The sequence below is a fragment of the Oncorhynchus nerka genome, linkage group LG9b (genome assembly GCF_034236695.1).
Source record: "Oncorhynchus nerka isolate Pitt River linkage group LG9b, Oner_Uvic_2.0, whole genome shotgun sequence".
Lineage (NCBI taxonomy): Eukaryota > Metazoa > Chordata > Actinopteri > Salmoniformes > Salmonidae > Oncorhynchus > Oncorhynchus nerka.
In genome coordinates, this window is record NC_088424.1 from 23,778,874 (window position 1) to 23,806,462 (window position 27,589).

The 27,589-nt window shown below is 43.8% G+C and overlaps 1 protein-coding gene across 6 annotated transcripts in view; it reads right to left on the reverse strand.

Moving 5' to 3' along the window:
- Positions 1-6,536: 6,536 nt before the first annotated feature.
- The window catches only part of LOC115114476 (collagen alpha-1(XV) chain), a 53,636-nt gene continuing 32,583 nt past the window's right edge, over positions 6,537-27,589 (reverse strand). For 2 of the 6 annotated variants that reach the window (XM_029642732.2, XM_029642726.2), the window contains 42 exons: positions 24,974-25,527; positions 22,555-22,629; positions 21,475-21,570; positions 20,327-20,459; positions 19,867-19,907; positions 19,562-19,750; positions 19,412-19,438; positions 19,249-19,311; positions 19,082-19,150; positions 18,929-18,988; positions 17,990-18,139; positions 17,676-17,771; positions 16,820-16,873; positions 16,669-16,704; positions 16,360-16,488; positions 16,193-16,252; positions 16,046-16,081; positions 15,911-15,952; positions 15,759-15,821; positions 15,596-15,631; positions 15,305-15,388; positions 14,974-15,039; positions 14,376-14,411; positions 13,218-13,280; positions 12,980-13,069; positions 12,848-12,883; positions 12,640-12,693; positions 12,481-12,537; positions 12,318-12,377; positions 11,774-11,815; positions 10,899-10,926; positions 10,645-10,719; positions 10,458-10,483; positions 10,216-10,314; positions 9,920-10,064; positions 9,704-9,768; positions 9,384-9,512; positions 9,149-9,244; positions 8,977-9,045; positions 8,663-8,860; positions 8,012-8,127; positions 6,537-7,844 (listed from right to left, as the gene is read on the reverse strand). In XM_029642732.2, coding sequence (XP_029498592.1) covers positions 7,628-7,844; positions 8,012-8,127; positions 8,663-8,860; positions 8,977-9,045; positions 9,149-9,244; positions 9,384-9,512; positions 9,704-9,768; positions 9,920-10,064; positions 10,216-10,314; positions 10,458-10,483; positions 10,645-10,719; positions 10,899-10,926; positions 11,774-11,815; positions 12,318-12,377; positions 12,481-12,537; positions 12,640-12,693; positions 12,848-12,883; positions 12,980-13,069; positions 13,218-13,280; positions 14,376-14,411; positions 14,974-15,039; positions 15,305-15,388; positions 15,596-15,631; positions 15,759-15,821; positions 15,911-15,952; positions 16,046-16,081; positions 16,193-16,252; positions 16,360-16,488; positions 16,669-16,704; positions 16,820-16,873; positions 17,676-17,771; positions 17,990-18,139; positions 18,929-18,988; positions 19,082-19,150; positions 19,249-19,311; positions 19,412-19,438; positions 19,562-19,750; positions 19,867-19,907; positions 20,327-20,459; positions 21,475-21,570; positions 22,555-22,629; positions 24,974-25,527 — 3,860 coding nt within the window. In that variant the 3' untranslated portion in view covers positions 6,537-7,627. The remainder of the gene's footprint in view (positions 7,845-8,011; positions 8,128-8,662; positions 8,861-8,976; positions 9,046-9,148; positions 9,245-9,383; positions 9,513-9,703; positions 9,769-9,919; positions 10,065-10,215; positions 10,315-10,457; positions 10,484-10,644; positions 10,720-10,898; positions 10,927-11,773; positions 11,816-12,317; positions 12,378-12,480; positions 12,538-12,639; positions 12,694-12,847; positions 12,884-12,979; positions 13,070-13,217; positions 13,281-14,375; positions 14,412-14,973; positions 15,040-15,304; positions 15,389-15,595; positions 15,632-15,758; positions 15,822-15,910; positions 15,953-16,045; positions 16,082-16,192; positions 16,253-16,359; positions 16,489-16,668; positions 16,705-16,819; positions 16,874-17,675; positions 17,772-17,989; positions 18,140-18,928; positions 18,989-19,081; positions 19,151-19,248; positions 19,312-19,411; positions 19,439-19,561; positions 19,751-19,866; positions 19,908-20,326; positions 20,460-21,474; positions 21,571-22,554; positions 22,630-24,973; positions 25,528-27,589) is intronic. The other 4 variants (XM_029642728.2, XM_029642729.2, XM_029642730.2 and 1 more) reach the window with 4 other exon arrangements.

A 27,589-nucleotide genomic window follows, 5' to 3' on the forward strand; every position in this document is an offset into this window, starting at 1 on the left:
AAAGTATGTGGACACCTGCTCATCTAACACATCATTCCAAAATCATGGGCATTAATATGGAGTTGGTCCCCCCTTTGCTGCTATAATATCCTACACTATTCTGGGAAGGCTTTGCACTAGAATGTTCCACTGGAACAGTGTTGTGGGGATTTGCCTCCATTCAGCCACAAGAGCATTAGTGAAGTTGGGCACTGATGTTGGGCGATTAGGCCTGGCTCGCAGTCGGTGTTCCAATTCATCCCAAAGGTGTTCGATGGAGTTGAGGTCAGGGCTCAATGCAGGCAGTCAAGTTCTTCCACACCGACCTCGACTAAACCATTTCTGTATGGATCTCGCCTTGTGTACAGGCACCACTTCTAAATAAATCATCTGGAAATAACATGATGAAATATTTATCCAGCTGACAAAATATGGCTGCATCCCACTCCTAAATGAAACCCTATTTCCTATATAGTTCAAGTCCTTTGACCAGGGCCCATAGGGCTCAGGCAGTACATCTGCCTGCACTCCCAGGTGGGCAATTCAGCTGAGAACAAGAATAAGGTATTTGTCAATCAAAACACTATTACTGAGCTCAATGTAGACAGAGAATAAAACCTGAATACAGAATGTCCTGACAGCTTGCCTTCTTCCTCAAGAGACAAAAGCTATTGAACAGAGAGAAACTAGAGTACAGAACATGATGAAAAGTAACACCAAGCAGGGAGCAGTCAAATTATTCTGTCCTTCACTCTATTTTAATATTTAGAGACAAGGAAAGTTATTCTCAGCCCACCATTGAAGTGAAGGGGGAGAAGGCCAGATACATTACATGACCAAAGGTATGTGGACACCAGCTTGTCATGTTCAATGGGGTTCAGGTCAGGGCTCTTTGCAGGCCAGTCAAGTTATTCCTCACCGATCTTGACAAACCATTTATTTTTGGAGCAAGCATTGTGCACGGGGGCATTGGAATGCTGAAACAGGAAAGGGCCTTCCCCAAACTGTTGCCACAAAGTTGGAAGCACAGAATGGTCTAGAATGTCATTGTATGCTGTAGTGTTAAGATTTCCCTTCACTGGAACTAAGGGTTTTAGCCCAAACCATGAAAAACAGCCCCAGACAATTATTCCTCCTCCACCAAACTTTACAGCTGGCACTATGCCTTGGGACAGGTAACGTTATCCTGGCATCCACCAAACCCAGATTTGTCCGTTGGACTGCCAGATGGTGAAGCGTGATTCATGCCTCCAGAGAACACATTTCCACTGCTCCAGAGTCCAATGGCGGCGAGCTTTACTCCCCTCCAGCCAACACTTGGCATTGCGCACAGCTCTAAAGAAATTTGACAACCTGACTTGTTGGAAGTCATTGAGAAAGTCACTACTGCCAATGTTTGTCTATGGTGTGTGCTCGATTTTATACACCTGTAAGCAACGAGTGTGGCTGAAATAGCTGAATCCACTAGTTCAAAGGGGTGTCCAAATACTATTGTATATAGTGTATTGTTTGTAAAAGTTTCTGTATAAACATCTAAATACACTTTTCTATACCCCATATCACAAACTGAAAACATAATATGTGCAAAAAAATTGTTTTTTTAACCCCCTTTTTCATGGTATCCAATTGTTAGCAATTACTATCTTGTCGCTACAACATGGCCTCCGAAACACAGCCCAACCAAGCCGCACTGACTGCGCTAGGCCAATTGTGCGTCGCCCCACGGACCTACCGGTCGCGGCCGGCTGCGACAGAGCCTGGAGAACCCAGAGTCTCTGGTGGCACAGCTGGCGCTGCGATGCAGTGCCCTAGACCCCTGCGCCACCCCGGAGGCCCAATATGTGCACAATTAATTGGTTAGAAAGAGGTCTCAAATATAATTTTCAATTCTATCCCGATCATGTTTCAATCCCATCTATGTTCATGTACGAGTGGGTCAAACAAAAACACCCTAATGATTGGTTGACAAATATTGCCTCGAACAATGCAAGTGAGGGCTGCATTCATGGTCCAGTTAGTGAGAATAGAGGAAGAGGTGAAGCGAGAGCCCAAAATCTGTCTTCTCCAGCAGGTGGCGGTTTTTTTAAATATTTTTTTTATGGAGGTCAATGAGAGAGAGTGTCTAATTTGGTTAATGGGGAATTTCAATCTGGAGGAATCTGGGCATGTTTTCATCATGTCTGAAGCATACCTACGTCAGTGAGATGTGTTTCACACATAATTGCCCAGAAGTAATGAAGTTCTGGGCTTCGCGCGCTGAATGATACACCCTATGACGGCTTCTAGTCTATTGATATGGGGGTGTGATCTGAAAATAAATGTAGTCCTGCTTTGTGGCATTGCGCAAAGCCTGAGACAACCAAGTGTGGATAGTTCTAATCAAATTGTATTGGTCACATACACATATTTTTGCAGATGCTAGTGTGGGTGTAGCAAAATTAATAACTAATTCGTGACCTTAAGTCATCAATCAAGAACAAGGGAGGAGTGAAAACCCGCAGACACACTGCCCTCCGTAGAACGAGTTTGACACATGTGCTCTATGTGATATTGATAACGCTATACGTTTTTGTGTGAGTAGATATGTTGTCCTAGTTCAGTAGAGCTATTGGACGTCTTTCAGCGATGTTTCTATCCCTGAATTCATTGCTAAATATACAAGCTGACATATTATTTCCAGTCTCTGAAAGACTACAACTCGTGTGGGGCGGTGCTTGGTGCTCTGGACACATCCTCCCCCGAGGCAGGCTTTTTAAAAAGGGAGGCAGACATTAACAACACAATCCTTTGGGCAAAACTGAAAGAACTGACGCAATGGCGTCAAATGATTCCACCCAACGAATTTGACGATAGAACATCAAAAAATGGTCTATTAGCTACATGGTGACATTCAACCGGAATATAGGAAAGAGGATTAGAAATAAATACTTGGATTTAGCTATATCCGATGCCAGCACCAAGGGGGCATATGACAAATACGGAGGCTAGCTAAGTAAGTTATTTTTCCTGCAAGCCACCTAGCTAGTTAGATCACTTTAGTTTATCTACTGAAACCGATTTTGTGTATTGCTGGCTAACATACTGTGTTTCAGTGGAGGGAAATAAAATAAAAATGGTTTGCTAACTTAGCTAAACAACTACAGGTATCTATGACTAAAAATAGAAGAGGTTGTACAATCGGAGCTATATTGTATTTCGATAGTAAAACATTTTTAGTCTTAGATATGGCTACTAAACAGCAAGCTACAACGTTACAACCAGCTACCTAAAGCTAGGTTTACCAACAAACATTATTAGCACATGACTGGAGTTGGCTGGTTGGTTAGCCTGGCGCCTGCTCATTTATGTACCATGCATCACGTTTAACTTGTTAGCAAACGTTTAACATCAGCAACTAAGTCTACTAGCTAGTTATGTAACATAATTGCCGAGTTTTGAGATTGGTTATGATTATGACCGTGGATGCATTTCAATCTCACAAAATTATAGGCATGACGCAAGATAAGATTCCAAACAGATGTAAATAACAATTATTGGATATCCAGTAAACTAGCTAGCTACGTTTACTAGCTAATAGTGATAAGATACAATAACAATTTACGGTTGTAAATCTCTAAAACTGATAAACTGGGTTTACTATAAAAATATGTGCCTAAGCATGCCTGATAGACATGGCTGTAGCTAAAAAGTAATTTTACTAAACTAAAATGTATTCTATTTTTTTTGTGGTGGCAACATCATGCAGTGGGGATGTTTTTCAGTGGTAGGGACTGGGAGACTAGTCCTAGTGCGTTGGTGAGTCCAAACGCATGACCAGGTACTCAGTGTCCACTGGCAGTGTTGAAAGAAGTCTTCCAATCATCTGCTTTGTGTATCCTCACAAGGTGGTAGGCATTCTGAAGGTCCAGTTTAGAAAATATGGTAGCCCCCTGGAGAGGTTCGAAAGCCAAGGAGAGGAGTGGTAGAGGGTACCAATTTTTTGATCGTAATGTCATTGTGACCCTGGTAATCAATGCATGGACGCAGGGTCTTGAGCTTCCCCACAAAGAAGAATCCTGCACCAGCAGGAGAGGCAGAAGGACGAACACTCCCAACTGCCAGAGAGTCCTCGATGTACTCCTCCATGGCCTTGGTCTCAGGACCAGACAGGGAATTTAGCCGGCCTTGAGGCAGTGCGGTGCCCGGGAGGAGGTCAATAGCATAATCGGCAGGACGTTGTGGAGGGAGGTAGGTAGCACGAGCCTTGCTGAAAGCCTCCAGGAGGTCATGGTACTCTGCGCGAATGGCAGAGCGATCTGAGGCTGTACTCAATCCGGGAGGCAGACATTCCGGGGAAGGCTGTGCCGCCTTCAGGTAATGGGAATGGCAGAATGGGCTCCAACTCAGGTTGGCCCCGTGGTCCAGTCAATATCCGGGTTGTGCTTCTGGAGCCAAGAAAAGCCCAAAACAATAGTGATATGTGGAGACTCAATGAGAAGCTGTATTGACTCACTGTGGTTTCCAGATATCCGCATATTAATGGGGGCTGTGCTTTTGTGTAACTCTTCCAATGGAGTGGCCGTCCAGTGCCCTGGCATCCATGGGAACGGAGAGGAGTTGAGTAGGGATACTTAGTTCCGATACCAGGGTAGCGTCCATGAAACGCATCTGCACCAGAGTCAATGAGCACCCGGAGAGACTTTGGCTGGTCTCCCCACAGCAAGATCACATAAAAAGCGAGTTTGGGTAATGGGAATTAAAGGGTTCCCAGTCAGGCTCACCAGTGTACTTGTACCTACGAAAGGATTCAGGTCTCTTCACTGGGCAGGTGGCTATGTAATGCCCTACAGCACCACAATACGGACAACAATTAGAGCTTAGCCTGCGTGAACGTTCCCTAGGCGATAATCTATCTCTTCCCAGTTGCATAGGTTCCGGTGTATATCGGAAAAACAGCTTTTGGGGACTTCCGGATTCCTTCGGAGGTGAGCGAGCCGCAGCAAATGGATGAGTGTGACCTAGGCCAGACCTCTCACTCCTGCGTTCCCATAGACGTCCATCAATCCTAATGGTGAGGGCGATGAGGGAATCAAGGTCCACTGAGCAGCTAGTTAATCTTTTATCACCTCTGATAATCCATGAAGGAAGGTATCGAATAGGGGCTCCGGATTCCAGACGTGCGAAAGTCTTGCCGTAATTCAAGTAGTTCAGGCCACCTCTCTCCCGGATACCGGAGAATCGGAAACCTTCCTCACCTCTGTCATGAAAAGTCTTCCAAATCACGACAAATAGCGGGTTGATGCTCCCAAACTGCTGTAGCCCAGGGGAGCGCCCTTCCCGACATTAGCGTAATAATATACACTATCTTCAACCAATCCAAAGGGAACGAAGATGGCTGCAGCTCAAAAATGAGGAAAGAAAACTCCGGCAGGTTCCGGGATCCCCAGAATATCGCTCCGGAGGAGGTAAGCGGGGGAGCTGGGGTAGGCTGTACAAACCCACCACTAATAGTGAAAAGCTTTCTGGGTGATTGGGGGGGGGTCTCGGAGGTGGCAGACTGTCTATGAGCTAACTCCCTGATTTGCGCCATAATAGCCTTGAACCCTTTGTCATGGCGAAGCCCTTCCAAAAGGTCCAGCAGTAGCTCCTCATGCCTCCCAATGGTGGCGCCCTGTAGGGAGACTGCTTGGCGGAGCTGATCCAAGTCTGCTGGATCTGTCATGTCCAGTTCATACTATAAGGGCACAGGGCGAGACCCAGATGCAGACACGGGAGGCAGATGATTCGAGTCAATGATATTTATTATAATCCAAGGGGCAGGCAAGAGAATGGTCGTGGACAGGCAAAATATCATAAACACGGTCAGAGTCCAGGAGCTACAGAGTGGCAGGTAGGCTCGAGGTCATGGCAGGCAGTATGGTCAAGCAGGCTGGTTCAGAGTCAAGGCAGGCAATTGTCAAAACTGGGAGAACTAGCAAAAGAGAGATAAGAAAACGCAGAAGCACGGAAAAACACGCTGGTTGACTTGACAGACAAGACGAACTGGCAACAGACAAAAGGAACACCTGAATAAATACCCAGGGACTAATGGGGAAAACAGGTGACACCTGGAGGTGGGTGGAGACAATCAAAGACAGGTGAAACAGATCAGCGCGTGGCAGTTTTAGATTCAGGGAAACAATGACACATTCAGAGAAAACACTGTTCACAAGAAGAACGTGGTCAATGAATAATTCAAAACAGAAACATAGAAGTCTTCAATTTGCACTGAGGTGGTACTGTATCATTGCACATGTAAGAAACACCTAGTCAGTCATCCAGTAAGACCGATTTGATAACCCATTGAGCCACAAACCAGAAATATTTCTCAAATGTCACCACCCAGATTTATGAAGCTGTATCAGCGCTCATATCAAATTATGCTGAGGTGTTATTTTTTGAGGTTCACGTCCCAGTCCCACTTTCAACAACACTATTGTTAAAGTAAGATGGTGTGCTACCATCTAGTGCACATTTGGTGTAAATGCATTTATTGACCCAAATTAAATTAAGCTCCACATTAAATTAATAGCCAAGACTTTAAAAAAAAAACATTTATTCACTGAGCACCAGTCAATGAGTACATCGTTTCTCTGAATCACTGTAACAGCCATTCAAATATCTAGTTCTCAATCATAAATTTGTTGAAAGTACATCTACAGTAAGTCAATTAGTGGAATACCGTACAAAAACAACTATTTCATGGTGATAGCGCAGGCAGATTGAACAACAGCATATATATATATATATATATACACATACATTTGTTCAATTTAATTTTCAAAGTGAACCCATGTGCTGCCACATTTTAAGATTATGTGCTGTTACAGTATAAATAAAATACGAAACATAGAATTCAACTTAAATACTAAGACAAAGTCGCTCGCAACAGAAAAACCCTTAATTTTCACAGACAAAAAGCCTTCATGGATATGGAAACCCCAAACTATTCAAATAAACTCAGTGCATCTAAATGACTTCAAGGCTTGAGGGAGCAACACATGGTTCCCTTGTCTGAATAGATCCTGGCATTTCATTATTCTTTTTTATCACGGAAAACAGAAAAGACCAGTCGTCCTAATTTCATCATATTGTTTGTTTTGGGGTCTGATAAACCACAGTAAACCACAAAAGGTTAGAATGGTTGCTGTCTCTATGCAAACTACTCTACTAGGCACTTAAGAATAAGACTCGAATGAGCAAACTAACAAAAATAAACCGTGTTAAAGGCTACTCCTGCAGAAACAATGTGGGTTAGTCGGTTGGTTGCTGATCACCAGTTCTTTGGCATTCCTTCAGTCAAATTGAAACACAATGAATTGGAGTGATGCAGTGCTTTTGACAGGAAGTCATTTACATTATATTTACACCTTTCTTAAAGAAACAGTAAACATACATTAGTGACCAGTGCAATGTAGTGATGCTGTGTTGATGAGAGTTTAATATTGAGAGGTGAATGAACAGAGGGAGTTTCATCTGTGGTCAGTATGAAGCTGCTCTGTCTTTTTGCGGTAGAGAGGTGAGTGCTGTGGTGTGTGATAGCGCCTCATGTTGTCCAGCACATAGCTGCTCTATGTTAATAGGAGACGTGTGTGTTTGTGAGTGTATACTAGATGTATGTGTGTTAAGGTTAATTAGACCTCCTGTGGTCAATGTAGCTGTTCTCAATACATAGCACTATGAAATGGTTGGAGCAGCTGCGGGTGTGTTGGCCCAGAAGTCTGCCTGTCTGGAGGAGCGAAGCCTGGCCCGTCACCGCCATGTCACCCGCCCGCCACGCCTCACAGTAGTTAGTGGTCATACGGATGCCCACCGTACTGGAGCCATGCCACACCAGCTTCTGAGGCCTGCATTCACAGAAAACACACACCGAGAGTTACACACAGACCTATGCCATTTTACATTTACAGACACTCCTATCCAGAGTGACTTGCATCAATGTTCACCTAAATATCCCAATCTGTGATTGTTCTCTGTATGTGTTTTAAGGGGTCAGCCAAAGCTGGTCACTCACCAAGTAGGGTCCGTCATGACGTTCCGTCCTTCAAAGGAGTAGATGGGGATGGATGGGTCAAACACGCCTCCGTTCCCAGAGAAGATGTTCATCCAGCTGCTATAGATCACCTCTCCCTGTGGAAAAGATGTGGTTAAAGTCACATTTACAGTCACAGACTTCCTGTAGTTCAGAAAGGAAACACCACGTAGAAATATATTTAACTATTTATTAAAGAATGAATCATGCAAATCTTGGTAATATAGGCTCTGCTCCTTCAGGGTAGCTCACTGTCCAAGCAAAGTATCAATATATAAAATGACCTACAAGCAGGGATGGCTATACCAATTCCCTAGCAGGAAAACAGAATCTAACATGTGGAGGCTGGGGTGGTGGGAGCAAAAGAAGCATATGCATACTAGCAGCAAGCGGCAGCAGGATGTGTGAGCAGAACCGGTCAGATGAAATAGACCGCCAAATAAGGTAAATGTGATTGTTACTAGCATCTAATTGGTGCAATCTCAGCTGACGCATATCAGCTAGCCGGTTTTCGGGTTCCCTTTCTGAACTGGCTTCGCTTTATTTTCAACAACCGCATCATAACCAAAAAAACTCAGGACCTAATCAGTCCATTATTTATGTTTTAGTTGTCATAAGAGACAACAACTGTACCTTGAGGTTGATGACGGGCATGTTGTAGCGGTCTCCCTTCTTGACGATGGTGGCCAGGTCCTGGAGGTGTGAGGACAAGAATGCTCTGTAGGTGGCAGTGAGACCCATGGCTCGGGCCTGCTGGTAGCACTGGAAGTCTGCTCCCCGGATGCCACGCATGTCCCCAGAGAACGGAGCATTCAGGGCCACCAGGTGCAGCTGTGGGGGGCAAAAGTCAATGGAAGTAACCATTGACAACACAGCTCAAGCTAGTCCACGGTGACTGTGCAACTGAGAGGTATAAATGTGCAACAGAGGTATAAATTCCACCTTACCGCTGGTACTGAGTGTACTGTATGAGGTAGGACATTATAGTTGGGCACGTAGCTAGTTCCAACTAGTTCCTAAAAAAACAAGCGCAGATTGACACCGAATAATGAAATCATCAATGAAACATTCATAACAAACTGAAGAGAGCAGATATAATGCGCAGTGTAACCACAGTACCTGGCTGTGGGGTCTGGTGCGATCTCCTGGTCTGCTCAGGGCCTGGGACACTGCAGAGGATGGGCTCTCTGCTGGGATGAGGATGAGCTCACCAAGCTGGGGAGACAGGACACACCTCACTGAATAAGCACAGACAACATCACATTTTATATTATAATTTTTTGCCACATTTAGCCATATCAAAGGCTCTAATTAACTGGAGACATCACTGTGGGACTGTAAAGGCATGCAGTACCTGAACCTTGCGCCAGCCATCTCTAGTTCTAACGTAGAGTTCTCCCTTGTCTGAGACATATGCCATCGAGCCCTCTGCAGCACGGTGGCTCTCCCTCATCAAACTGTTGGTGTTCCTGTATGTGGACACCTGGTGCGAGAAGAGAGGAAGTTCACACTGAATCCTCTGGACATAGACAACGCTGCTCAAGCCAATCCATGGTGACAATGTGAGAACTAGTGCACACGCAAACCCACACACACAAGTCGGTAAACACATACACACATTTCTTTATGTTGACTTGGTGAGTATATAAGGAAGTACCCTACTGGTTGCCTTACCGGGTTTTCATAGCCAGTAATCCCAGGAGTACCGGGAGGCCCAGGTGGGCCGGGAATACTCACAGCTGAAAAATAGAACAGTCATACAAAAGTATCGCAGTGTACTGTAGGTCGACTAAACATACATTTGTGCTTTTCAAATGCATACATATGGAACTTGACAGCAACGCTAAGTTTAAGATGTTGTATTTTAGCGAGCACACCATGCACAGTTACCTGAACCATAGACAGGGGGGGGTCCAGGGGGTCCGGCAGGGCCAGGGGGCCCCCGAGAGCCTGGTCGTCCAATGCCAAGAACCCCTGGTTCACCAGGAGCTCCAGGATGACCAACGGTGCCAATGACGGACTCACCTTTTGGCCCCTACATAAGCATATACAAAATGTACATTTGACAGTGTCTCTGACCATTACTCAAATGTCTAAGTAATAGGTGTATCATGTATTTACATTGACTATAGTTTGTAAAATGTATACTGTACTTTGTTGAGTATTTTGAGCCTGGAATTACTCACCACAAGGCCTGATCTCCCAGGAAGACCTGGAGGGCCAGGCAACCCAGGTTCACCCTGGTCTCCTTTCATTCCTTCATAGCCCGTGTCTCCTTTTTCTCCCTGAGGAACAAACAGTTTGGTTGAATCAGACTGTTAATATATTATCACATGCATAAGTTTGACATAACATACATTTCCACTACTTATACAGTGAGTTTTGAACTGGTAAATGTTCTTTAAAGAAGTTAATGTAAAATACTCACTACAAAGCCTTCTGGTAGAATATCATCTGATGAGGGAGAACACACATCTTATATGTCATCTTGTATGTCGGTTGCAAACACGTCTGAGGACGCTCATGGAAACAGTTTCGGATCTAATCAAGTGCGATTATTGCCAACAAACAAGTTAAATGGAGGAGAAACTGCACCCCTGGCTGCACATGCATACCTGGTTCTACAGGCATTCCAGGAAGTCCAACCTCTCCCTTTTCCCCTTTAGCACCTCCGTTTCTTCTCCTGCCACCTTCACAGAAATACAGTACAGGTGTATGAGACCACTGAGCTCATCTGTATGTATATGTTGAAAATATTTGTCCATAGACTAGTGATCATACGGTTATGATGATCATCCTGTATGCTCAGATTCATTTTCACAAGAGTATAATGTATGTCTTGCGCACAATGGAATATCTGATGACTTACCTTGTGACAACCCTTTGCTGCCATTAACCTACAAGTCAAAATGGTATGGTTATTGTGGAAGGATTTCAAAAACTACATGGTTCAAATATGAAATTATACCCACAACCAGATCCACCACCAAATAATCAACAATAAAACAGCTTTACATCCTATACACAACAGGTATAGTTGTTTTGTTTCAGTCAAGATGGCCATTCAAAAATGTCTGAAAATCAAAAGACATGTTATAGGAGAGAGATTTGTGATTACATCCAAACATCCATGCCAGCCTAATTGGCATCCAAACATCCATGCCAGCCTTGCACACAAAAGTTAAACATAGAATGAGGACAAGAGGTAGTAAGGAACTCGGTTTAATGTTCTTATTTTGGTTGGTCACCTTGAATCACAGGAGTTAGCCTTAACATTTTAGCACTGTAAAGCTAAAAACAACAGATAAAACCACATGCAACAGCAACATGCCGGGGGTAGAGACCTTCCACCCCGCCAAACCAGGGTTCAGAGTTAAAGGAACAAGAACACTCAAGGGGCATTTTTACACCGTCAGCATAAAGCAGGCAGAAAATTGATTTTTTTTCTTCATAGATTCTAAAATCGATGTATTGAAGTCAACATGGCTAGTTAGTGTGGTTGAGATATATAAATATATGTAAAGTGACTATGATGTCACATGACCTTCTGACCTGCGGAGAAGCAGGAGCCAGCTTTATGCTATCGTGAGGACCACCACAAACCCAGGAAACACGGAGGGAGACAGCACTGCTGCAGACAGGAGGGGAGGGAAGGGAGGGGCTGCCTGTTAGGGGTAAGAGCCCACGAACTTACATGCGCCGCCACACCCAAAGAGCCTTAAAGGGGCTCAAACACAAACTTACTGGTGTTTTGCAGAACGGTCTGGGACGGACCGGAAAAACTGTCTTTAAGATTCAGAGGAAAATTATGACATCAGCATTGATATTGACATCATTGACGACATCTGGATATCCAATGAAAGCGAGTTCTTCATGTGTTGACATTAGATATGGATGTCATAAGGTGAACGCACCAATTTGTAAGTCGCTCTGGATAAGAGCGTCTGCTAAATGACTTAAATGTAAATGTAAATGTAGATCATTACTGGAGACAAACTACCATTTTGTTGTTCTGTTTTGTTTGTCTCCAGTGTGTCTTGTTGCTTCTATATGAACATTGCTACTAAATCAAAGGACCAATCTCTTCCATAGCGCATACTAATTATAGTAGAGAAACAGCAATGACATCAATGTGTACTTATACAGCAATGACATCAATGTGTACTTATACAGCAATGACATCAATGTGTACTTATACAGCAATGACATCAATGTGTACTTATACAGCAATGACATCAATGTGTACTTATACAGCAATGACATTAATGTGTACTTATACTGTACTTACTCCGTTGAGCCCTGTTACTGGTCCTGGGGGTCCGGGAGGGCCAGGAGGACCAGGAAGTCCCTACAAACACAATCACAGTCAATGACACCTCACTTTTCTGTCTCTTAGTTAGTTGATTGTACTGTAATTGCATAAAATCATGTTTCATGATAGCGATTCTTACTGGTTGACCAATGGCATCTCCCTGGTCTCCCTTCTTCCCTGCCATTCCAGGTCGCCCCTGCGGAGGTAAGAAGGCCAACACTTAAACAGGGAAAGTTACAGTGACTCATCTTTTACTCAACCAAATTAGAACAGCAGAGGGTTGACAAAAAGCACTGACCGGTCGACCAGGGAACCCGTATTCTCCCTTTTGTCCAGTTGGTCCAATTGGTCCCTGAAAAATAACATTCTTTTCTATCATTTCACATTCACCCACTACTAGACAGTAGATGTTTACAGTTGTTACAGATACCAATATGTATAACAAATACAAGTGTACATTTCTATAGAGCATTATTTTATGCTTTTACAAGGCATCATTGACTTACCATGACACCATAAGCTCCAGGGAAGCCACGCTCACCCTGTGAAAAGCACACCGACATGGTCAGAGCACCTATTCATCAGAAAACCACTACCATACAGTGTCCTTTAACCCTAGAGGTAGAGAGAGGAGTCACCTTGATTCCTTTTGGTCCCCGAGGCCCCCTGACACTTGTCAACACAGTTCCATCGGCAGCGATAGTGACACCAGCTTCCCCTTTCGCACCCTACGAGGAGGAAAGACATAGTAGACACATAGACATGATCATCAGGTCTTGGTTAGGTTGTTAAAGTCCTTTCTGATGTAAGATCCATGAAGTAGTACTTATCTGGCATGGAGGGACAGTAAACATTAACAGAGCTTCTGATCCTTACCTTCATTCCTGGCGGACCTTGAAAACCAGGAAGCCCACTGTCACCCTTTGGTCCTCTTGGGCCCTGGGCAAAGACCACAATAATAATTACGGACAGAGAAGATGAGCATATTAGAGCATATTTACTTATAGTGGGTGAGTAAAAATATGTTATATTCAGACCTACAGACTCTTATCATTATGATAAGGAACCTACCCAATTCCTTCCCATGGCAGCAAAGACAAAATTAAATCAGCATGGTATTTACAGTAGTACATAAATATACAATCCACCCTGAATGTTATATATGGGGTTGGGTCGTTCCACTAATTCGGTGCCCTTTGAGAAGTGTACCTTGGTCAAATTCTTTTTTTGATTTCACCTAATTTGAACATTCTGTCATAAAGACCACATGTCTAACTTCATAAAAAACATGTTTTCCCATCTTAAGAGGTTAATAAAAAATAAAGTAACGGGGTTGACCCTTGACGATTTCTTCTTAAATCAGCCATAAATCGCGTTGTGACAGGGGGAATGGAAGCTTGTTGTGTGCAGCAGGGATTGGCAATTGAATGCAAGCTTCACCCAAAAAATAAAATTGTTAAATCATTTCTGGCCTGTCTATCTGTGGGTAACAGGGTTGACATGTTATGCTCGACCCACTCAGTTTTCCACCACAAAACACCAGAAAATTGCCAAAAATAGTAGAACCAGCTCACCTGCTTTTACTCTATGATTTGAATATTAGATGTTCAATGTTTCTTTTGAAAAAAAAAAAACAGTTTCACCATATTTCGAGTTCAGTAAATGAATCACTTGTCACATCAAATAAATAATAATCATCAGAAATGACTTTGTCAAAGCAACAAAATAACTAGGGTTTTACAATGCGGGTGAAACTTGGGAGACATTTTGGGATTAAGTGGGTTATAATCTTCCTAGAAGTGACACAGGGTTGATGGAGGGACATGTCAAAATGCTGAATATTGGCACTTCAGCAAGAATTTATTAATATAAAAAAAAACAGATTTATTGAATTCTCCATGTGGTCTATATTAAACAGCACAGACTTTTAAAATTCAATATTAGTGCACAATTTCTACTTAAAATATCAAAGAAAGGGCACTCTTTTCGTGGAACAACCCAGTAATCACATATGAAGTATGGAGTTGCTCTTACAGGGAATCCTGCTCTGCCAGGCTCGCCTTCAGGGCCCTGTGACATGCAACAAAACACACACAGGCAGGTAGCAGGACTGGGTCAGCATAGCTGTCAATCACATGCAATAATAAAGTAGCATGCAGCGTCTTTGCAGAATATACTAGCATGATAGCATCCATCTCACAAAATACAGCAGAAACATTTCCAAGGCTGTAATGTAAGAACAAGCTTTTAAAACTGATATCATAGTTAAGTGTATGTGTATGCATTATGTAAGTAGGCGAAGCGTATGCATTGTATAAGTAGCCTGTATTATTGATCAAGTATGCATTATGGTTGTTTGGGTGGTTAGGTTGACCCTTAGCTGAGTATCTCTAGTAAATAGGCATGGCGATTGAAAACAGGCCATTCTGGCTTCACACATGACAGATGTGAATGAATAATTAGAATCATTGCCCATGCATGAAATAGCAATAAATGCAAACTGCCCTGAGGCATATTGATATGTGCCATGCTCCAGCATCCAGACTATTTAATGTAAAGCATAATGGATATTGCCATTTAAATATAATGGGCTAGTTTCAGAAATACATCAAATTAACATTGTGCTACTCACCATTGGGCCAGGGGGCCCACGTATCTCAGTGATGTTAAACATGCTCTCTGTATTGTTCAGGAGGAGCTGAGGATAAACATATGACATATTGATTACAGTAGCAAATCTAATGTAGCTATACTAGCTGTAAGCTTTACATACTGTACAAACTATGAATATATGAAAACCATGTGGATGGTGACAGACAACTCAAGTTACTTCCTGTTATGAATGCTCATAACGTTTAATAACCCTTAATAAACCACAACAGCTCTATTCCTGTTCAATGTGTGTGTGTTATTTGTGAAACAGCACTCAGACAGGGGATGAGAGGTGTGTGGGGTGGACGTACATCCTGCAGATTGATGATTGGTCCTGGAGGGCCGGGAGGACCAGGAGGACCAGGTACATTGTGTCCATCAGGACCACACTCCCCCTGTAAGACACAGCACACAGGAGAGTTAGGACAAAGAACCCCCATGAACTCAACAAGCCATTTGAATGACACAACCAAAGATGGTCTATAATGTTGTAACAGGCTTTGATACAACCACAAGTATTATATGATGAACATATGATGAACAGAATAACAGCCCACATCAGGGTTAGTTTGGAGTCGTTCTGATTTCTAACACCAACATACCTTTGGTCCTGGATCACCTTTGTCTCCTTTCAATCCCTGCAGAGACAAGCACACATAACACAGTTAAAAATAGTAGCCAGGTAGTTGTTGAGGTTTAGCTAGCTACAAACTTTAAATTCAAGGTTACTGCAGATGATGCTATACTTTCTGGTTCAATACTGACCCTGGCGCCTGGTAACCCAGCTAGCCCTTGGAGTCCCTCAGGTCCAGAAGCACCAGGCTCACCCTGAAAAGAGACAGAACAAAGGTGAAGACACATCCACCAATGTCCAATAATAATATTGTAGAAGGTGGTGTAAGAGAGATGCAACCAACCTTCACTGACAACCCAGGAGCCCCATCCTTCCCATCTTCACCCTGTAGAAAACAGACAGGATATACAACTGATCAGATTTCCATGTGAACCTAGTTTTTCCACAGCCTAGTTATTTTCCTTGTTTGTAATCCTACCTTTGGTCCTGCAGGGCCAGGGAGACCAGGAGGTCCCTACAGAAGAGAGTAGATAACAACAGTTATTCCCATGGATCTCAAGGTGAAATACAATGTAAAAGGACTTCAAAACTACAGGAGACACACACATATACCAATCTCAATCACCTGAGGGCCTTTGAGTTCTGTGCCAAGGACCATGTCATTCTTCCCAGACCCCTCCACATCCTGCAAGCACCAACACACAACATTATTGCATTCAGAATCAATAGAGACAAAACAAGACAACAGTATGATGGGAAACTGACTCAACAGTAAAATCAACAAAGCAGCACCTCAACAAAAAATCTTCCTCCTGGGGGTCCGGTGGGGCCAGGCAGCCCCCGAGGGCCAGGGTCGCCCATCTTCCCCTCTGGTCCCCTCGGTCCTGTAGCTCCTGTCAGCCCTGGGTCACCTGATACACCCTGCGAGGAAGAACAGACCCATTTAACTGACTATGAAGAACAAAGTATAGTTTTGACTTAAAATGACAACACCTAAAATAGATGCTTCTGCATGTCAACAGCATGATTAGGAACAAAGCTCTCATTGTTTGATTTATGCATTTTATAATTGATAACTGAGTTGTCAGATGGTTAAAATACCATTGGTCCGTTTGGTCCAGCTAGTCCTTGTTCACCCTAAAATAGATAGATTTGAGTAAGCATTTGCAATGGACATGGTAATATGGGATCTAGCAGGCTAATTTCCCTTGTAAAATACAAACAATAGCCTCCTGAGTTACTATCATCTTACCTTCAGACCTGTAGGCCCTGTTAGCCCAGCATCCCCATCCAGACCAGTAGGACCCTGAAATCAACAGCAGAGAGATGTGATGTCACAACCGTCGCTCTCTGAATCTCCTGCACATAAAGGTCACACAAGTGACTAGTCAACCATGACCAAGACTGTCTTGCTTTTCTTAGTGTCATAGTAGCTACCATATATACCATTGCAAAGATAACTTCCAAGTCATTTAAAAGGTTTCTCATAATTATTCATGATGAGATTATTTTTTCAATTACTTTAATCCAACAGAATTAGTTATTTTTCATCATAAAATATGATATTCTACTTTCTAAATAGTTTAACAACATTTTTTATAAATCTTAGCCAGCCGGTGCCACAATCTTCCCTTTGCCATTCCTGAAGGAACAACATGGCTCATTGACTGTAAAAAATAAAAGTGCAAGCTCCATCAATGCAGTTAGTGAAAGCACGCACGCAACAGACTTATATAAAAAGGAAGGTTCTCTCCAATGTAGCTGGACCATGTTTGATGTATGAAACACATACTGTAGCTCAAGCTCAATGTCCGTCAAGGCAGTTAAAGTCAAACCTGGGTTGTTTCTCATTTAATGAGAGGATGGGAGATGAGTATAGAGCCCTGATGGTTTCATAGATGGGTAAACAACTATAAGCAGAAGCCAATAAGCACATAAGCACATAAGCACACACACACACACACACACACACACACACACACACACACACACACACACACACACACACACACACAAAGTTAAATGGGCCAGGCTGTTAGAAAACATGGTTGGAGAGTACAGTCTTCCTTTTCAAGCCTACTGGTTCAGTAACGGAACCAGGGCAATACCTCGCCAGAACCAAGCCCAGAGCCGAACAACCCTGAGCCAAACTCAGAGCCAAACGCAGAGCCCGAGCCAGAACCACTAAACCAATCCTCAATCACCTGAAACAATAAAGGCCAGGGACAGCCAGGTCAATAACAACAGAGAGTAGAGAGGAAACCACTGTCAGCTACAATGCATGCATACACATATAGACTATAAAATAACATTTACAATACAAAACAAAAGTGGGAACATCAACAGTTGGTAACCGGTGGAAACGGGGAACCATCCATAATGGATCTTAATAAGGATAACGTGGGACAGAGAGAGATCTCACCGGTGGTCCAGGTTTCCCAACAAGGCCGTCTCTGCCAGGTGGCCCTGGAGAACCTGGTTGTCCAGGGAATAAGCCCTCGGAGGCTTCGAAGAAACGGGTGGGACCAGGCGGGCCAGGTTGACCTGGAGGGCCGGGAGGACCAGGGGAACCCTAGGAGAGAGAGGACACCTCACGGTGAAATCATCACATCACTATAGTGGAGTGGTCTCAACTCTATGTGAACAGATGAAACACCCCTACCTGCTGGATATGGGATGCCATAGCACACATTTAACACAGAGAGGTGAATATGCTTAGTCTCTTACTACCAGCCTGATATCGCACGTTTATATAAATATGTGATTCCATGTAGTGAAACATATTTATGAGAGCTTGCGAGATCAGGCTGGTAATACGAGGCTCAAATACTCATCCTAGAGACGTTTTATTAGAGAGAAAAAACATAACAGATTGTGGAAGGACCACCAGAGGGCAGGCTGAGCTCACTGATAGTAGCCCAACAAGGCATATGAGACAAGGTAACCAGAAGCAATTAAGCACAGCTGACAGTACTAATGACATATTCTCTTTCCCCTATAAGAGAGAGGAGGGAACCAGCCGGAAAGGGGAAGATGATAAACTATCTAGAATAGCTACCAAGAGAGGGGAGCTATCCAAGAAGAGCCATTAAGACGGTGACAAATCTGTGATTGTTGTTATATTTGAAAGATAATCGTCTCTTGTGTTCCTGTGTCATCTAAAGAAGAATGTGTATGGTGTTCCTTGGGAGACTCTCATTGATTGTGTTGGAGTGTTTGTATTGATAGAGAACTGTGTTCAATCAAGAACCTACTCCTGACTCGTTTATTCCACCTTTCCGCTTTAGAGTGACACCAAATGACTTGGTCCGCTCACAAGATAGACTGACAGCAGAATGACAGATTAGAAGAATGTTCTTACTCTGATAAATTCTGTATCGTCAAGGTCCCCAAAGCCAGAGCCGAGTGCATCCTCTCCATACTGCAATTCAAAGGAAAACAGGCAATTAAACACAAATCCCCATTTGATCCCCAGTTCAATCCAAAGTTTCCAGGATGTTACACTGACACCCACCGGTACACTGTGAGATTTGAGTGGTCCGGGAGGGCCTGGAGGCCCCGGTAAGCCTACTCCTGTGTCCCCCTGTACAGAAGAGAACACATGGTAAGACTAACTGCCTCATACACAAATATATCTCATACACAAATATATATATATATTTTTACTTGTAATTATTGTACCTTATCTCCTTTGACTCCAACCTCTCCTGCCAACCCTGGGAATCCATGAGGTCCTCTTTGTCCCTGTGGGGATTAACATAGGTCATATTTAAAGACATACAGTATATTTATATAATAACATAACAAAACCATACACATTTGACACAAGACCAGATGTACTCACTGGGTCTCCATCTTTACCCTTGCTTCCCTGAAATGAGAACAGTCCTTAGATGTATCTGTTCAATCTTATCAAGTGAGGATAATAGGAAACATAATCAAACATGTACTAGTATCACAGAGTAATGGGAGATTATAATGAGGTAAAGTTTACAGGCTGTCCGTCCTTCCCTGGCACCCCAGGGGCCCCTGAAGGCCCCTGAGGGCCCCTTGGTCCTGGCTGGCCGTGTCCAGACCTATCCTCAGAGGGAGTGGAAGGGCCAGGGGGGCCACGGGGGCCAGCAGGACCCATAGGCCCAGGCTCTCCTTGCTCTCCTTTCTGTCCGTAGCTAAGAGGCCTGCCCTGAGGATCAGCAGGAGAACATTGTGTAAAATCTATTAAATACTGAATAACTTAAGCATTTAAAGCAGATCAGTGTTTAAGGCACATTACGTGTAATAATCTTAGCTATTACTTACATCCCCTGACCTCTCCCCTGGCTCCTCTGTTTGGTGGGATCCTGAGAGGAAAAAGCAACACCAATGAGGCTTCAATTAATGCTAACCATTGAGGGATATTTGAGGGCGGCAGGTAGCCTAGTGGTTATAGCGTTGGACTAGTAACTGAAAGGTTGCAAGATTGAATCCTGAGCTGACAAGGTAATAATCTGTTGTTCTGCCACAGTTAACCCACTGTTCCTAGGCTGTCATGGAAAATAAGAATTTGTTCTTAACTGACTTTTCTAGATAAATAAAGGTAACATTAAAAAAAAACTAGATTAGCCAATGAGAGACAAATAAGATTGATCAATGCAAAGGGAAAATCTAATAATTTACATAGTCACCAGGTGAGTTAAATCAAGCTTGCCAATCAAGTTATTTGAAAGTGCCCTGTAATACCATGACATGATTGGTTAAGATCAGAGTATGGTGAACCTGCCTTCCCCACCTTCGAGCAGCATCTCCTGATGGGCTTGGTTTGTGGGGGTCAGGTGAACAGTGTACTCATCTAGCTCCAACTCTGGAGACTCTGTGGGTGGAGCTCGCACTGGCACGCTTAGCATGTCCTCTGGCTGGAGGGAAAGAAAATCAGGGAGGGAGATATTGTAAAAAAGAGGGAGGGAAGCAGGAATGAACAGTAAGTAAACTGATAAAACAATGTCCAATTTATTTGAAATATTGAGGAGTAACACATGAAATATCTAGCTAATTAAAACATCTGGACAAGATTCAAATAAGAACAGACAGCTTATGTAATATATTTATTTGTAGTAATTGGGGTCAGGGCAGATTGTGCGTTTATTTAGGGCCAGAGTGAGATGACATGTACAGTGTGTTACACGGCTAGTGATAGGAGGATGAAAGTGAATGTAGCACACACACAGCCAGAATCTGGGGCAATCCAGCAAAGGAAGAGAAACGGACAACAAAGGGGTGTTCACTAGGTACATAAACAACCACTGCTACCCATGGCCATAACACACATGAAAGGCCAGTGTAGAGACTTCTCTGGGTAGAGATGGAGGTACTGAATCTTCCTACTTGAATATATCCCCCAGAGTTCACTTTTACATACTTGTGTTTTGTACCAGGACAAATTTCAACTGATGAAACAGAAAAGCTGTTCTGCTACATGTAAGAGGCGTCCAATGAAGTCTGTCAGGGAGAGTTGCTCAGACAACAATGTGCCTTGTGCCCAAGCCAATCTTAGCTGTGCGGACGTTCCTTGTCTCACCAACGCTCACCCAGCGTCCGCTGATATTCTGTTTCCCCGAACACATTCCTCTCTTACACCCCGTGCTCACACCTCCCACTTTTACTCACCCGTGCTGTTTCCCCGAACACATTCCTCTCTTACACCCCGTGCTCACACCTCCCACTTTTACTCACCCGTGCTGTTTCCCCGAACACATTCCTCTCTTACACCCCGTGCTCACACCTCCCACTTTTACTCACCCGTGCTGTTTCCCCGAACACATTCCTCTCTTACACCCCGTGCTCACACCTCCCACTTTTACTCACCCGTGCTGTTTCCCCGAACACATTCCTCTCTTACACCCCGTGCTCACACCTCCCACTTTTACTCACCCGTGCTGTTTCCTTTTTTCGTTCCATGTTCTTCATGAACTTGTCTTCTGTTTCACGGTCATGCAACGTGTCATCCCCACTCCCATCCCCAGAAGCCTGGAATACAGGAGACATTACCACACATATCTATTCAAAGAAGCAGGTATATCTCACTGGTCACCCCCAAAGCCAATTCCTACTTTGGCCGCCTCTTCTTCCAGTTCTCTGCTGCCAATGACTGGAACGAACTGCAAAAATCACTGAAGCTGCAGGCCCATTTCTCCCTCACTAGCTTTAAGCACCAGCTGTCAGAGCAGCTCACAGATCACTTCACCTGTACATAGCCCATCTGTAAACAGCCCATCCAACTACCTCATTCCCATAATGTTATTTATTTATTTATCTTGCTCCTTTGCACCCCAGTATCTCTACTTGCACATGTATATTCTGCACATCTACCATTCCAGTGTCTAATTGCAATTATTTTGCCACCATGGCTATTTATTGCCTTACCTCCCTTATCTTACCTCATTTGCACTTACTGTATATAGATTTTTATTTTTGTCTACTGTATTATTGACTATGTTTGTTTATTCCATGTGTAACTCTGTGTTGTTGTATGTGTCGAACTGCTGTGCTTTTTCTTGGCCAGGTCGCAGTTTTAAATGAGAACTTGTTCTCAACTAGCTTACCTGGTTAAATAAAGGTGAAATAAATTAAAAATTAAAAAGAGATTGACACCAGTGACCTAGAAGTAGCATTTCTCTCACTAACCACTAGAGGAAACTAACTCATTCCATCATTTAGGCACAGAAGGCCAGAGTAGTAGCATCTTTGTACAGGCAAATGTTGTTACATAGTGAGTGATATGAGTGAGAGCCAGTGAAGCAATCAACCAGAAACAGTACTTCATATTTTAAACACAAGAGGGAGCCACCAGTAATGCTCTATTGAGAGTCAAGTCATGTATAAATTAGTCTTGAGAGCCAGAAGCTTAACACGTATTAAAGAATTTGTGCTGGCAAGGCCTTTAGAATATCAGGAGCTCAAGGCTATGGATGAATACATATCTATGGAACAGGCTGTGGTGTAGACACTCACATAGGGATCATCCTCTTCACACTGCTCCTCTGCAGCCCTGGGGTCCGGCTTGATCACCAGCTGCTGGATAGAGCCCTGTAGAGAGGGAAAGAGAGCTGTGATAATGCTTTGGTGGTATAATAGGGAGTTATTGTGCTGATATAGCTAATTGAATTGGCTAAATTGAGACGAGAGAGAGAAGCAAAAAGAGTCACACAGCAGGAACGTTTATTCTGAAGGCTTTCCTATACAGGTAGAAAATGCTTACATTTAGAGGCAAGAGGCCCTTTCTACAAACAACACATGTTTACACACATTTTAATCTGTGAGCAGTATTTGACAGGGACGGGCCGGGCACACACTCATTAACTGTCATTGTCACAAGCATTCCTTCCACCTTCCGCGTTATTAACCTAAAGCGTGTAATGTGCAACACGATGACGTCATTATGTATGTATATTGTGTGGCAACAAAAACATTGGCTAAGGCCCATGGACTAGAAGCCGACAGGATGAGTAGATTAACATCACGTACAGTAGCAGATTATGATCAGTAAAATACAGAGTACAGAACACAGCAAACTGCTGACTGAAACACATTTACTGTGAAATCATAAAATCATACCATAGGAGATAGAGAGAAACAGAGGCAGAACACAAGTCCAAAGACACAAAGACAGACAGAGGGAGCCAGTGAAACTAATGAAGGCTGCATCAGAACAAAACCCAGAGCTTTGTCCAAGCTGGTTTTGAAGGGTGAGAGCCATCTCTTGGCAAGGCATTTGGCCCATCAGTATTGTATCTCCCAGCAAGACAGTCCACTGTGTTCTGTTGGCTGTGGGATCTCTTTCCCCCTTTCACTCACCCCTCTACCCATCTCCCTCCTCCTCTCTCTGCCTCTCTCCTCTTCCATCTCCCTCCCTCCCTCCCCCTTCTCCCACCTCATCTCACCCCCCTCCACCTCTCTGCTTCCACTCCTCTCCTCTTCCCTCTCTCCCCTTATTTCCCCCTCTCCTCCCTCCCTCTCTGGCCCCTCTGCTCTGACTGACTGACACTGTCTTCACCCCTCCTGGACCTCTCAGGCCCCTGGCCGGCACCAAAGTGCCTCACAACAACAAAAGGAAAAGCTACCCACTTTGCTGCCATCGCCATGGAAACTACTTTCCCAAACACACACCACTACCACCACCGTCAGCACCACTCTTAAAGCACAGCCGCATGCTAATAAAGAACATTGCAGGACGGTTCATTTGGAGAATAAAGTCCCATTCACATTCACTCCATCATCAGTGTTTGTTGGACCATATTGAAGTGGCCAGGCTTTAAGGGAACTTTTGCTCTTATTGGGCTTGAAGTATGATATTAATATTTTCATTGACTATATTGAAACAGCCGTACAGTTGTCTCCATAAGATAATCTAGATGAAATATCTCAATGGTCTCACTCTCTGTAACGCCACTGGAAGACAGTCAATGTGGGGGTAGAAGGGGAAGACACCGTTTAATAAATGGATCACTAGTCACTTTAATAATGCCACTTTAATCATGTTTACATATCTTAAATTACTCATCTCATATGTATATACTGTATTTTATACCATCTATTGCAACTTGCCTATGCCGCTGTGCCATCGCTCATCCATATATTTATATGTATATATTCTTATTACATCCCTTTACTTATATTTGTGTGCATTAGGGAGTTGTTGTGGAATTGTTAGATTACTTGTTAGATATTACTGCACTGTCGGAACTAGAAGCACAAGCATTTCCCTACACTCGCAATAACACCTGCTAAGCATGTGTATATAACCAATCAAATTTGATTTGATTTGAGTGAACCTCAGTCTCTCCTCTCAGAGAAGACTGGAACAGAGATCACAGGATACATTAACGTGAGGCCTTGAGCTGAGCTGAGTTGACCATGCAGAGGTGGTTCTGTTTATTAAACAAGGCTTACTGATATCTCTCCCTTCCTCTCTGAGAGACCGCCAAGACCTCCCGTTAGCCTTGAATCAGGTCTGTGTCCTATCGATGGCTGTCAAATACCAGAATGTTTGGAGCTGAGTTATACAACCATATATGAGCTGATTCTGAAAAACTGTGATCAACTGACTATAATCCATGACTGAGCACATTCATACAGTAATCACTATACATGATATAGCTAAACATTCTTGTTAGAATAGGATATTGTATGCTAGACAAGTGGTGCACAGTCAGGTGGAAGAATACCCAGCAGTGGAGCTTTTAGTACAGTTGTTAAGAATAATTCTACACAGACAATCTTGTTATTGGAGTAATGTTCATGCTAACACAGACTGGGCAAACAGTAGGACTCACACTACACAGCGCAGACACACACACACACACACACACAGACACACTATGCAGCATGGTCAAATGAAACAGAAGACCAATAAATGGTAGACATTACTTACCACAAACTTCTCCAGGCCAGTTCCTCCAGCATTGCCCACGAAGATGCCCGAGCTGGGTTCAAAGCTGAGCTGGCGGCTGCTCCTGTGGAAGGTCTCTGCTTGGAAGTCATCACAGTCCATATAGAGGCGTACCTCCTGGTCCTGCACCGACAGAGTGAAGCGCGTCCACTTATTCCTCATATCAGGCAACTTGAAGGACGCCACCTGTTGGCTGTGTGAGGACTCCTCGCCCCCCTCGGTGTAGTACAGCTGAATCCTCTGGGTCTCGTCCTCCACGGGCGTCAGTGCCAACCCCAGCTGCACCACCTTCTGCTGGGCATCAGTGATGGCGAACAGCACCCCTCCCTGTTTGCTGCTGGGCCTGATGGTGACAATGATGGCAAAGTCCCTGAAGAAAGGATCGGGTATGAAGGTCTTGGTGAGACGTCCGATGTTGGCGTCAGGCCCGAAGCCGTAGGCCGGGAAGCCCTCATAGCCGGTGATGAAGGAGACAGAGGGAGGGAGTGGCACTCCGATCAACTCAGTCAGGTCTAGGTGTCCCGTAGAGCCACGCTCTGTAAGGAGGAGGAAACAACATATTCATGAGATCTAAACAAAATGAACAGAATCACATGTATGTGTCACGCCCTGACCATAGAGAGCCATTGTTTCACTATGGTGAAGTGGGTCAGGGCGTGACTGGGGGTGATCTAGTTTATTTATTTCTATGTAGTGTTCTAGTTTATTTTCTACGTTGGTGATTTGTATGATTCCCAATTAGAGGCAGCTGATTTTCCCACCTGTGTTTATGGGATATTGTTTTGAGTTAGTGCACGTAGCATCTCTGTAGTCACGGTTCGTGGTTAGTTTATTGTTTATTTGTTTTTGTCTTTGCTAATTTCCTCATGATTTAATAATAAAGTGAAACTCAACATCCGCTGCGCCTTGGTCTGATATTTATTCCAGCGAACGTGACAGTATGAGCCTAAAGCTGTATAGAAAACTCTATATTTAAATATTTCAAACTCTATATTAATTTATTTAATTTTATTTCACCTTTATTTAACCAGGTACGTTAGTTGAGAAAAAGTTCTCATTTGCAACTGCGACCTGGCCAACATAAATACAGCATATAATACAACATATAAATACAGTATTGTGATGAGATAGATTGGATGGGCTATTTACAGATGAGCTATGTACAGGTGCAGTGATCTGTGAGCTGCTCTGACAGCTAGTGCTTAAAGCTAGTGAGGGAGGTAAGAGTCTCCAGCTGCAGAGATTTTTGCAGTTATTTCCAGTCATTGGCAGCAGAGAACTGGAAGGAGAGGAATAATTGGCTTTGGGGGTGACCAGTGAGATATACCTGCTGGTGCGCGTGCTACGGGTGGGTGCTGCTATGGTGACCAGTGAGCTAAGATGAGGCGGGGCTTTACCAAGCAAAGACTTATAGATGACCTGGAGCCAGTGGGTTTGGCGACGAGTATGACGCGAGGGCCAGCCAACGAGATCATACAGGCTTTGGTGACAAAACGGATGGCACTGTGATAGACTGCATCCAATTTGTTGAGTAGAGTGTTGGAGGCTATTTTGTAAATGACATCGCCAAAGTCGAGGATCGGTAGGATAGTCAGTTTTACGAGGGTATGTTTGGCAGCATGAGTGAAGGATGCTTTGTTGCGGAAGCCGATTCTAGATTTAATTTTGGATTGGAGATGTTTAATGTGAGTCTGGAAGGAGAGTTTACAGTCTAACCAGACACCTAGGTATTTGTAGTTGTCCACATATTCTAAGTCAAAACCGTCCAGAGTAGTGATGCTGGACGGGCGGGCAGGTGTGGGCAGCGATTGGTTGAAGAGCATGCATTTAGTTTTACCTGCATTTATGAGCAGTTGGATGCCACGGAAGGAGAGTTGTATGGCATTGAAGCTCATCTGGAGGTTAGTTAACAGTGTCCAACAAAGGTCCAGAGGTATACAGAATGGTGTCGTCTGCGTAGAGGTGGATCAAAGAATCACCAGCAGCGAGAGCAACATCATTGATGTATACAGAGAAGCGAGTCGGCCTGAGAATTGAACCCTGTGGCACCCCCATAGAGACTGCCAAAGGTCCGGACAACAGGCCCTCCGATTTGACATACTGAACTCTATCGGAGAAGTAGTTGGTGAACCAAGCGAGGAAATCATTTGAGAAACCAAGGCTGTTGAGTCTGCCAATAAGAGTGTTGTAATTGACAGAGTCAAAAGCCTTAGCCAGGTCGATGAATACGGCTGCACAGTATTGCCTCTTATCGATGGCAGTTATGATATAATTTAGGAGGTGTACCCATGACCAGCTCTGAAGCCAGATTGCATAGCGGAGAAGGTACGGTGAGATTCGAAATGGTCGGCAATCTGTTTGTTAACTTGGCTTTCAAAGACCTTAGAAAGGCAGGGTAGAATAGATATAGGTCTGTAGCAGTTGGGTCTAGAGTGTCTCCCCCTTTGAATAGGGGGATGACCGCGGCAGCTTTCCAATCTATGGGAATCTCAGACGATACGAAAGAGAGGTTGAACAGGCTAGTAATAGGGGTTGCAATCATTTTGGCAGATAATTTTAGAAAGAGAGGGTCCAGATTGTCTAGCCCGGCTGATTTGT